Genomic DNA, 12,996 nt, shown 5'->3' on the forward strand with positions numbered 1-12,996 from the left:
TGACGTGTGTCAACGTGGCCGAGAGGTTGGAGTCGTCGTTTCAACTGTTATGTTTGGCGACACAATCATATTCTCTTAACCAAACTCCAGGATCTTGGTTGGATTCTCCAGAAAAAGAAGATGGATTACAAATGTCCTGGATAATGGGTGTAGTGACAGGTGTTTTGGCCATTTTTGGATATTCTGACTTCAATCCTCTCAAGCGGTGACTCCTTCTTAAATTACCCGCCAGATCTGCTTCGAGTGCACAGCGCCTTCACCGAATAATGTCACCTAAAATGAATATGAATTATCTCAGAAAGTTGAAGAGATTTATTGAACACCTTCCAAGTACAGGGAACAAAGCAACTGGCGTCTCGACTTGAAACACCTGGTCTTTTATAGGAATAATAACGGGACAGTAAACGATAAATTAGAACATTCTAGAAACTTCTAGAAGATACAGAAATAATAAATTAAAGCTTATTTTAGAGTTTTAAATTTTCTTGGAGTTCTCAGGATCGAACTCGGCATCTCTGTCTCTCCAGGCCAACGACTCCAGCCTCTCGGCCACGCTGACACACATCATATATCAATAAATGAAAGGAAATAAAGATTATTTAGAATAATAAATAAATCGCTAAATAAATAATTAAATAAGTAAATAAATTCTGGAAAGATAATTCTTCCTAAGGTAACAGGGTGGAAGTAAAATCATTTTTATGTCTTAGAGGGACCCATAAGCCAGAGATGAATGTAATCAAAAATTATTCTTGCAATTTGAAATTTTTATTTATTTACTGATAACCACATAAAATGGTTGCCAAACTTGTTCTAACCTAAGCGTCCGATTCAGTTAGTCATATTCTGTTAGAATAAATAAAAAATCAGGAAAGCATAAATAACTTTATGTAAAAATCCTTGTTTTATACCATTTCTTTTGGCCGCCGGGATATCCTGGTGCTGAACTCACGTTTATGAGAACAGTATTTCGAGTCCAGCCGGACGAAGATTCCCTTGTAGTGAATGGTGACTGGTGGGCGCTTAATCTATCGGGTCACAAAGTCCTCCGTGTTCCCGTAACAATTTTTACCTCTAGGGGATTGTAGATTCGTCGTTCTCTGGTTCAGGCCAGAATTACGATTTGTGGATGAATGTATGGATGTATGAATGGGTCCGCACTATAAACGGTTGTGAAGTATGGGTTGGCAGAAGTCTAATCCTCCTCCATAGATGGCGCCCCTGGAAAACAAGAACAATCGCACCCCTTCTCTTAATGGCCTACAACAGCATACCCTTTCTTCATATAGGGTAAAAATCGAGACTAATCAATGAAACTATACGAATTAACTCTTAGTCCATCACGCAAAAAACCGAATGGCATAAGGGGGAGGGGGCTAGAGAAGACATTGGGCTAAAGTGAACATCTTGAATGGCTTTTTCATTCATTGGTCACATTTCCTCTACGATTACACTTCCATCCATAGTTGTTTGATAATATTGAATACTTTAGCAGAAATTCGTAAAAGGAAAATTTTAAGGCGCAAAAGTAACTTTCAAATTTTCTCTTTACGTACTGATTAACATATTTTATTTTTAGAATTTTAACTGAAAGTGACAATGTTACAAATTTTATTGCTTTTTATCTTTTTTAATATTAACTTTTGCTTTATATCATTTCAATTAATCAGCATTTAGCATAAACAAACATGTGTTGTCGACGTGACAAATAGGCATAAACAAATTAAATATTTTGTGCAAGTTTTAGAATTAAAAAATTACGTCTTGAATACGCCATCCGAATATTAGGAACCTCAGAATTATGAGAGAAAAAACACGCGTACTAATTCTTCCTTTTATTATTAAAGATTGAATATATTTATAGGCCACACAATTTAAAAGTTAAAATTTTGGATGTATGCAAATCAATTATAGTAATTTATATCCATTGGTTAAAAGTTTTATTTGACAATTTATATCTGCGTGAAATTTGAATAATGAAACTAATGATTGGTACAGATGAAGTCACTATCATAAGCTTACTTTCGATGTGATAAACACAGCCTAATGTTTGCTCAGGCTGTACTTAACGCAGTAGCTGTCAGCCTGGGGCAAATGATCATTAACGAACTATTAGTTTGAAACTGAAAATCGCGTGCGAACGTTGTGCGTGATCAATCGCTGTATAAAATATTCAAATGACTTCAAAGAATAGTTCATTATTGTCCAACACTTAATTGACAAATGTTTGAAAATACAACTATAGTAAAAAATATATAATTTCTTTCTAGGCTCTTTTGAAAATAGGTGCATAAAATAAAACATTATTCAGAGTGTGGGGATGTATAGAGAAAAAAAAATAGTGATAATCATTTAATCCATTACTGGGTCATTTTTTGTTGTTGTTGTTATTTTAAAATATTTTAGAGATTTGTGTTGGTTTGCGAAAAGAATTTAACTCTTAGCTTATTTGAATTTTATTTTACCTTGGTGGTGAGGTAGGTTTTTCCAAATATTACCTATTGTAAAGTATTTGCCTTAAATTTCATTTTTATTTTATATCCACCGTTGAACAGCCGACCCAATGTTGGGTTTACGACAACTAATGTTCAAATCCGTAGCCTTGTTATTTTGAACCAATCCAGAAGACAAGGAAACTCCTGGATCAGTACCCTCAGAGGTATTGATTTGTTATGGGGACATGGAGGACTTTGAGAATCGACAGACTTAACGTGCATCAGTCACCATTTACTACACGGGGAGATTTTGGCAGGCCTGGGATCGAACCCACAAGCTCTTGGACATGGGCCCAGTGCCCTACCAACCATGCTATCCCAGCCCTCCTGCCTTAAATTTGAACTTTTGTGTTACCGAATTTATAATTTCTGCTTTAATTACAAATAAACTCAATAAGAAATAATCGATGGAACGAATGGGTTACACAATGAGAAAGGAGCACTCCAGTGTTGCCCACATTGCCAGTGTTGCCACCTTTACTGTTGCCCTCATTTCAGAAAATATATCCCTTCAGTAGTATTTTTGTATTTTCTGAAGTTATTATCAGATGGGCAAAGAAACCATAGATTTGAAAACAGCTTTCCATAGTCATTTAACAAATTAATGCAGTTTGTGGAAGGTATATTTCCCACGGTCTTCTAAACAGTTTTTCCATCAAGAGAGCCCAATAGCAAGGTGATAGAGATCATGAGGTGAAGTTTTCGTAACAAATAAATAATAAATGAAATCGTAATTAATTCAAAATATAAAGTAAATTTTTTTATTTACTCTAGATCACTTGTTTGGAGCATAGTGCCTGTTACTATTCTTCTTTGCTTTTGTTATTTTCTTGGATTGATTTTGTATAGCATATTCTATTTTTGCGATCCTATTCTGAATAAAAATCAAACTGGAATCACAAAGTATGACCAGGTAAATATATAAAAAAGAAACATTTGAAAAGTTTCGTAATTTATTTTTTATTTAATTGTATTTTATTTCGTTAAACAGCCGACATTTTATTACGTAGCATTTTATTTCGTTGTATTTTATTATGTTTACAACTATCAATGTTAAACTCCCAACTGTAATTTTGAACCAAACCCAGAAGACAAGGGGACTCCTGGATCATACATTTTATTTTATTTTATAACCGTCGCTGAACAGAAGACCTAATTTTGGGTTCACGACTACTAGTGTTCAAATCCGTAGCTCTGTAATTTTGAACCAATCCAGAAGACAAGGAAACTCCTGGATCAGTACCCTCAGAGGTATGATTTGTTATGGAAAAATAAAAGACTTTGAGACTCGACATATTTAACGTGCATCAGTCACCATTTACTACACAGGAGTCTTCGGCCGGCGGTGATCGAACCCACAACCTCTTGGACATGGGCCCAGTGCCCTACCAATCAGGCTATCCCGGCCCTTAAAATAACTTTGGAATAACCGTACCTTCGTGGTTTACTTTTTGATAGAGCTAACCTGCATTTGCGCTACATGGAGAAAAACCGCAAAAACCTCCCGCAGTTAGCTTGACGGAAAGGGGATTATATTCCATGCTTCGTCTAAAATCTTTTCTGGTCAGTGCTAACTGCGTGCGGATACATATCAACCAGCCCTCGCTGGGATTCGAACCTAGCTCACCTCATCGGGAAACAAGCTCTACATCCACCCTTGGTCCTGGATAGTTTATGGAAAATATTTTTTGCACAAAATTTCCTTTTTCTGCATTAAAATCCTATCATTTTTAAGCCATTAGAAAAAAAGAGATTCTTAATTTAAACAAGTTGCTAAAAAAGTTTGAATACCACTTTTATAAAACATGAATTCGTGTTTCATAAAAAATAAACAACGAGACTTGTTACTCTTTTTAAGTTGAATGAAGTGGCACTTAACTTTAGATTTTTTAAAAACAGGAACACTTTTTTTTTATCTAAGCATTTGTTAAGGTCAAAACTAATTAAAAAAGATTTTTTTTCACTTTTGAAAAGTTTGAAGAACTGTGATATAAAGATAAGACGTTTAAAGCAGATATTTGAATTTACAGCAGGATAAAGCAGAGTCGTCACATACATCACAGTGTTGTCAGGGAAAAGGTACACTTATCTGATTTTTTAAACGTCTTTTTTTTGTGACTAGAAATTGTTGGTTTTAGATAAGTCTAAATTAATGTTAAAATGATTATTATCTGCCAGGTTTATTAATCTGACACATTCTTTTGAATTATACTTAGTTTATAATGCTTAAATGTTTTACTTGATGGCGCGGTTATGCTAAATAAAGGATAGATAATATTTTTGTAGTAGAGTCATTTTGCCTTCTAAATAAAATTGTTTATAATTGAAATTTCTTTTATAGCCTTATTTTCCCAAAGAATTTCATTGTTGTAAGATTCCTGATATTTGATAACACTTTGATACATTATTAAGTTTCCTGATAGTTAATGAAGATTTGATATAAAGAATTTTTAAGGGTTTCCAGGTTTGAAAACTTGATCAGCAGCGTTTCAATAAAAAGTTTTGAAATCAAATTGCTTTCCATTTATATATGAAAGAAACTTTCATAAATATATCGCAGTTTTTTTTCTTTTTTTGTAGCAGCATTTGTGTATTTATGCTTTATTGCATTCCATGTGACAGAAATTAACATTTTCGATCGAATTTTTTTTGTAGCAGTATCTTGTTAATGCAACTTTTGTTGCATTCCATTGTGTAAGAAATTTTCATGCATCCAGTTTTTGCAGCGGCCCCAATGCATGCTTTATCGTATTTCATTTATATACGTAAGAAACTTTTCTAATATATTCAGTCTATTTTTTATAGAAGTATCTATATATACATGATTGAGCCATGATGGCTCAGGGGATAGAGCGTTCGCCTTCCAATGAGGTGAACCGGGTTCGTATCCCAGCTATGGCTGATCGATACGAATTCCGCCTCCGGCTCGCATCGACCACAGTGCTGACGTAAATTATCCTTAGTGGTAGACGGATCATGGATTAGAGTGCCCTCGCCGTCAGGCTAAACGTGGAAGGTTTTCGTGGATTTAGTCATCACGTAGCGCTAATACCGGTTAGTTCCATCAAAAAGTCCTCCACAAAGGCCAATATCTCCCACTATTTGATCCAAGACTTCTCTTGTCTTCTGGATTGGTTTTTAAATTACAAGGCTACGGAGTTGAACATTAGTAGTCGTAAATCCCCAAAAATTGGGTCAGCTGTTCAACGATGGTTATAAAATAGAATATATCGCTCATGGGCTGCAATATCGGTACAACTCAAAAAAATCATGTTTTGAGATAAGTGGGTTTAAAGTTTTCATTGCTAAGGAAAATGCATAAGAAATGCATTAGTTTGCTTAAACGAAAATTACCTTCAAGTTGAATTATGAGTTGCGTTATTATTGCTGCTGAAAAGAATGTGTATTTTCATACTTACACTTGTTCTTAGTCCAAAACGCGTGTTTTTTGAGTTGTGGCACTGTTGCAGCGCATGAGCGATATATACACTCTTTATTGTATTCCATTTATATAATAAAGAAACTTTCATAGCGCATTCAGAAAAGCATTTTGTTGTTGCATTTATATACTTTATTTTTTTCCGAATTCTTTTTTTTCTTTTCAGAAGTATAATTTTGACATATTTTAGTTGTTGCTGTTAATTTACGTCTCACTAGAGCTGCACAATGGGCTATTGGCGACGGTCTGGGAAACATCCCGGAGGATGATCCGAAGACATGCCATCACAATTTTGATCCTCTGCGGAGGGGATGGCACCCCCTCCTTTGGTAGCCCGACGACCTGCGCGCGAAGTCGAACACTTTACGGTAGCACAGTTTAACGAGGACCAATACCGCACACCCTCGGTCCCTACGCAAACTGATCCAAGTGGTCACCCACCCGCACACTGACCGCAGTCAGTGATGCTTGACTTCGGTGATCTGATGGGAACCGTGTCTTAACGATCAGTATATATTTTAGATCATCAAAAAGTTTGTTTTTATTTTGTAGGTAATAATATAAGAAAGAAAATTTCATAGCGTATTCAGACCAGCATTTTGTTGCTGCATTTATATACTTTATTTTTTTCCGAATTCTTTTTATTTTCAGAAGTATGATTTTGAAATATTTTAGATCATCGAAAAGTTTGTTTTTATTTTGTAGGTAATAATATCAGAAAGAAAATTTCATAGCGTATTCAGACCAGCATTTTGTTGCTGCATTTATATACTTTATTTTTTTCCGAATTCTTTTTTTTTTTTCAGAAGTATGATTTTGAAATATTTTAGATCATCGAAAAGTTTGTTTTTATTTTGTAGGTAATAATATCAGAAAGAAAATTTCATAGCGTATTCAGACCAGCATTTTGTTGCTGCATTTATATACTTTATTTTTTTTCCGAATTCTTTTTTTTTTCCGAAGTATAATTTTGAAATATTTTAGATGATCAAAAAGTTTGTTTTTATTTTGTAGGTAGTTCCATTCTACATTGTTTCACGATTAAGTTCTATTCCTGGATTAACGGGCATTTGTATTGCCGGAATATTTAGTGGTTCTCTCAGCACAATATCATCGGCACTCAATTCCTTATCAACAGTGACAGTAATAGATTTCATAAAACCTCTGTCGTATTCTACATGGTTGACTGATTCAAAAGCAGTTCTTATTGCGAAAGGAATATGTAAGACATTTCTAAGGTTTGCTGAATTACTGCATACATATCATTAAAAGCATAGTAATAAAAATACTTAAATGATTTACTTGATTAAAAACTTCATTTGCCTCAAAAATATACAACTTGGGTTTCAAGCTCTCAAAAATAAGCTCCCATTTTCAAGACTTGCCAGACGTGAACGGTCACCTATTTTGAAAGTGAAAATTGCCTATCTTGAAATTGCATGCTTATTTTTGAATGCTATAAGCATGGTATTCGACTGTGTTTCTATTTGTCTATTTTTGAAGCGAATGAAGTTTTTAATCAAATAAAATCTTACCGCTTCAGTTTTTGGGGATTATTTATTTAACATATAATGATTGTTTATGCATATTATAAAGTGAGTAATTGGAATATTTAAGCTTAAAAAGAAAATTTCAATTAACTCTTATGCAAGTAAAAGGTATTAAGACATTTTGTCGTTCAATTGAAATCTTGTTTCATAAATAATAAATTCATTTCTGCGGGTAACAAAATCTTTAATCCATAATGTTAACGAATTGAATAAAAATTCATTACGATTTTGTTCACTTGTTATTTACTAAACATTTCCATAAAGACAAATTTTTTGCGCAAAATTAAAACAAGCCTTTGAAGGACAAAAATACAGAAATCTTAATCTCTTTCCCATTGTGAATTTTAATGAGATCGTAAAAAATATTCCTTTTGTGGTTTTGAAACATATTTATCTTAATCCGTTCTTGAAGGTCTTATTTTTTTCGTTCGAAAGTTTGTAAAATTCTTTGCACTGCTAAAATTGTAAAAAAAAATATATATGTGTTCGTGATATTGTAACATTTATATGTTTTATTATTTTGGTTAAACGTTAAATTAAAATGTAAAAAATAGGGTTGTAGATTAAAACACGTTTTTTTAAAGGAAAAAAAATCTGAAATTGATTAATTCCTTCATATCAAAACTTTTTTTAAAATAAATAAGGGTTAACTTAATTTTTTTTCGTTTCGAAGTAACGTGTTATTTATATTTATTTTTAAATTTAAGTTAAATTTTTTTGTGCTAGGTTCTAATCCATTTTTTTTGCAAAAAAAGAAGGAAAAAAATAGAATTTTGCATCAATTAATCTAACTAACAATTTTTTCATATATCAATATTATTAAAACTGACCTTTTTCGATACATTTTTCCTAAAAAACTATTTATGATATTGATTTGAAATTTTTTTGGGAATATTTGAGATTATACCACAAAAAATTTCACAGTTGTATGCTGTGATGATGTTTCAGCGTCAACAGGAATACTTTTTGAGTTATGAGAGATTTTTGCTCAAAAATTTTTAACTTTTCTAAGAGATTAAAAGTTTTCAGTTTATAATTTTAGTAAAAGAATTCTTTCAAAGATATATATTAACAGTTATTACAGTGTAAACATCTGTACGTAAATATTCAGTGGAAAAAAAGATGCAATATCTTGTTTAAATGCTGAGAAAAGGTACATAGAAAAGGTCAGTTTTAGCATTATTGGTATATGCTCTACCGAATCCCCTTAAAAAAATTGCTTATAACTAAATAAACGTGAAAATTTTGATGAAAAAGGTAGTTCACAGCAATTCACATAAAAAAATATTTCCTTCAAGACAATGGAATTAATAAAATGTAGAAGTTCCATCGATGCCCGGTGGCTGATTGGTAGCGCTTCGCCCTCCCGTGTCACAGGTCCTGGGTTCGATCATCGGGCCGGGCAAGGTAGACTCAGCCCTTCATCCTTTCAGTGGGTCGATAAGTGAGTACCAAGCGTGATTGGGAACTAAGCACAGGGGGTTCCGCGTTCGGTTCACCACCTGACCGGAACATCTGCTCCTGCACCCCAGAGCCCAAGGTCAAGAAAACTGAGATGGGCACAGTAGGCCTTGGCCCTCTATGGGCTGTCGTGCCTCTGAGTTTAGTTTAGAAGATCCATCAAAAATGTATCTGAATTATTACCAAATGTGAAGGGTTTTTAGTGTCAAGAACTAGAACACATTTATTTAAGATTGTACAACGTACACAATATAAATTAGACTTATTATTTTTCAGCTGTATTGTATGGAGTACTTTGCATTTTGATAGCGTTCTCTTTCACTGCGGCAGACAGTCTCATGCAAATTACAACTGTACTAATGAGTGTCACTGAAGGACCAGTACTGGCAGTATACTTGATAGCAGTATTGACTCGAAGATCATCTGAAAAAGTATCCTACCCGGCTTGAAATTCAAACCTGGTTATTTTTTATACTCTTTAAAATTAATACTTAAATATTATAAGAGTTTATTACATTAATATGGAACATGAAGTTTGTCCTTGAAGGCGATACATTTCGATTTTTTTCATACGTTTATGTATCTTTTCTTTCTTTTATTTTCCCCAATGCCCACTTGGAGAATGACCTAGGTCATACAGGCACCTGAAGTGCAGATTTGTTGGCCACTCTTTCAGGGGCACCATATTAGGTGGGCCAACGTTGCTTCCACAGTAAGGACAGATTGTACAGGGAAGGAAAGAACATCCATTCCTTGCCCGGGATTCAAACCCAGAATCTTTCTGATGCAAGGACAGTTCCTTAACCCCTACATAGGCCGGTCAGCAGTTTACGTACATAAGTTTATACAAATTAATAACTAAACAACAGTTTAGATTTGAAAAAAAAATTTTTACAGTAAATTTGTGCATGTGACGGTTCATTACGCTCCTCCAAGAATTCCTGGTTTTAGTTTAAAATTTTTTCGACTAATAGCGTTGCAAATATCATTTGATCGTTTCTTAATTTGAGTTTTGATGCATGTGCTTGGTGATTTTTGTGTAATATGAGAGTTTATGATAGTGGGTTCGAGTATTAATTATATGATAACAGCTTCGAGGGTTTGTATGATTTTTTTTTTGCTTTGTTTCATTGTCGTCTAATGTAACGCGTCAAACATTTTCTAATTTGATTTTTATTCATTAAAAGATTCCGAAATGAAAGATTTGAAATTCGTAAATCTTTGATTTAGATTTTAAGAATCTACAGTGCCACCTGCTAAAAACATTTTGAACTGAAACTAGGATCTTAAGGAGGAAAAATTGTATCCTGTTCTATAATTTCGCAGCTTATTTTCTTTAACCTTAATCATTTTATTGCTATAAATTTCTGAAAACCGTCAGCGTTTTTTAGAGCAACAAACATCTTCTGCTTTCAAAGTGGCAAACAAAATGTATAAGTATATTTTATAACGAGTCTCTGTAATTTTATTTCCTTCACACTATTATACTTGAATATTACTCTTATTAGAAAGTGATTTTAAAAATATTTTTGTCTTCGGATCATCCTCCGGGATGCTTCCCAGACCGTCGGCAATAGCTCATCGTGCAGCTCTAATGCGACGTAAATTAACAATAACAACAGCAACAAAAATATTATGACATGTCGTATAAATATTGTGAAAAGTGGTATTATCGTCATAATGGATTTTGACTCAGTAAAAACAAGTCAGGCAAATTTTATCTGCGTTTGTATTAGTTCTGTTTTATGATACTTTTTATGCTAATTTGTTGTTGTTGTAGTTTATTTACGTCGCACTAGAGCTGCACAATGGGCTATTGGCGACGGTCTGGGAAACATCCCTGAGGATGATCCGAAGACATGCCATCACAATTTTGATCCTCTGCAGAGGGGATGGCACCCCCGCTTCGGTAGCCCGACGACCTGCACGCGAAGTCGAGCACTTTACGGTAGCACAGTTTAGTGAGGACCAATACCGCACACCCTCTGTCCCTACGCAGACTGATCCAAGTGGTCACCCACCCACACACTGACCGCAGCCAGTGATGCTTGACTTCGGTGATCTGCTGGGAACCGCGTTTTAACGATCAGTCCACTGCGGGACTATACTAATTTGTTTTAATATTTTTATTCTGAAGAAATTTAAATGTTAACTCTTTTTCGAGATAATATTGAAATCCAATTAAATGTGAAAGATTCATTGTGAACATTTCACGTAAACAAAATAAACTGTTTAGTAGTGTCAATTTTTTTTAAATATTTTAAATATTAAAAATTGGGTTATAAAAAGAAACTTATTAACTTATTATTTACCTAAAATTAATTTGACTTTTAAAACCAATTTTTGAAGATAGGTGTGTGGGGTATTCAAAATTTTGCCTTCGGTGAAGAATTTGTCTAAACTTGAACTTCTGTGATGATAAATAACCGAATGTTTAAATTCTGTGTTAATAGCTACAAATAAACTCGATGAAAAGTGAGCAAATAAAACACATAAACTACGCAATAACCCACGTACGCATAACAGAGGAAATGACTTTTTACTGTTGGCTTCTTCGTTTGAACTTATACTAACCATTAACCATCTTATTCTAATCAAAGTCTTTCATTATTTAGTTTTCATTATCTGTAGTGAATAAGAGATGTAGGTAACATATCATAGGCAGGAAATCGATATATCCTATCAATACTTAAATATTTATATAAAAGTATTCTTCCCACTTCCTTATAATAAGTTTACAAGCAGTTAAGTTCCTATCTTACGGGTTAAACTTTTTTAAAACACATGAATAAATAAAATAAAAAATATAATTTTATAATGCATTCTTTGAATTAAATTTTGTGTTTCCATTTCTTAGTTTTATAGAATATGAAATAAATATTTTACGCAATTTACCTGTAAAATAGTTATATTTTTGTCGAGAAACGATACGAATTTTTCAATGCGAACGTGCAGCGCTTGTAAAAAAAATGAATTTATTCTGTGATGTAAAGGCATAAACATGTCGATTGCTAATGCGAGAAATTATGCCATTTTGGAATATAAGGACTTTCCCCATACCAACCAAATCTTCATAATTAGAGAAAAGTTTATTAAATCATATCACCTCTGATTTTTTAAGAAATAGTGTATAAAAACGCTCTAATGGATAAATTGTGCAGCTTGTTTCATATAGAGATCCGTGCAGAGGAATCAAATTGCTGTATTTAAGTTAATAAGTTTCACAAATTTTCATTGTAACAGTTTTCGACATGCTATAAAAAGATATAGCAGATCTACAGTAATGTACGGATTAATTAATACATCGTATGATTATCAGGCAACTTATTCTGTTTTGCTCTATTCGATTCTTTGTTAGCTAACTATTGTTTGAGGCTTGGAATAAGAATTTGTTTAAAACGTTGCGTAATTACCTAAATCGTACTTTGTGTGCATTCTTATATCGTACCGGCACGATTTAAGAGCAACGTATAAACTGCAACAACAAATCAGATTGAGTTTTAAGCCTTTTACAACTTCCAAACTCTCGAAAGCTGCTTAGAACTACTTCTGAATTCAATTTCGCCCATTAGCAAATTTCTCATCTCGTGAGTGAGGCTTATAATAATACAGCAACTGAGAACAATGTTTAAAAGGAATTGACGATTCTGATGCATCAATTTTAAATGAAACTGAATTTTTTACAGCAGAATATGTGAATAAATCGGTAAGAAACGAAACTATTTTATTAAATTTAACTCGATTTAATATTCTTTTGATTCTTTTTTTTATACCGAGGAAGGAAAAAGTTTGATAAGTGATAAGTTTTTTGGTTAGTCAAATGTTGATCAAGTAATTATCAGCTAGTAATATGATATGATAAACCAATCTGTTCCAGTACGTTTTATATTGATAATTTCAATCATACCGATTCCTCCATTTCTAAAACTAAAGAAAAAAATAAAAACTGGTTATGAAAAAAAATGCTTTTTTTTAAAAGTTTTCTTACTTTTAACTTTTCAGCACGCAACATCAGATTCCTTTAACATTTTATAGGCTTATAATACTGTTG

At 33.2% G+C, this 12,996-nt stretch overlaps 1 protein-coding gene across 1 annotated transcript in view; it reads left to right on the forward strand.

Moving 5' to 3' along the window:
- The window catches only part of LOC107448601 (putative sodium-dependent multivitamin transporter), a 45,486-nt gene that overhangs the window by 15,502 nt on the left and 16,988 nt on the right, over positions 1 to 12,996 (forward strand). Inside the window, exons 6-8 of the mRNA XM_043048909.3 lie at positions 3,270 to 3,408; positions 6,949 to 7,156; positions 9,222 to 9,376. Of these exons, the coding sequence (XP_042904843.2) occupies positions 3,270 to 3,408; positions 6,949 to 7,156; positions 9,222 to 9,376 (502 nt within the window). The remainder of the gene's footprint in view (positions 1 to 3,269; positions 3,409 to 6,948; positions 7,157 to 9,221; positions 9,377 to 12,996) is intronic.

Source organism: Parasteatoda tepidariorum, chromosome 10 (assembly GCF_982258835.1).
Source record: "Parasteatoda tepidariorum strain Cologne lab strain chromosome 10, Ptep-v5.0, whole genome shotgun sequence".
Classification (NCBI taxonomy): domain Eukaryota; kingdom Metazoa; phylum Arthropoda; class Arachnida; order Araneae; family Theridiidae; genus Parasteatoda; species Parasteatoda tepidariorum.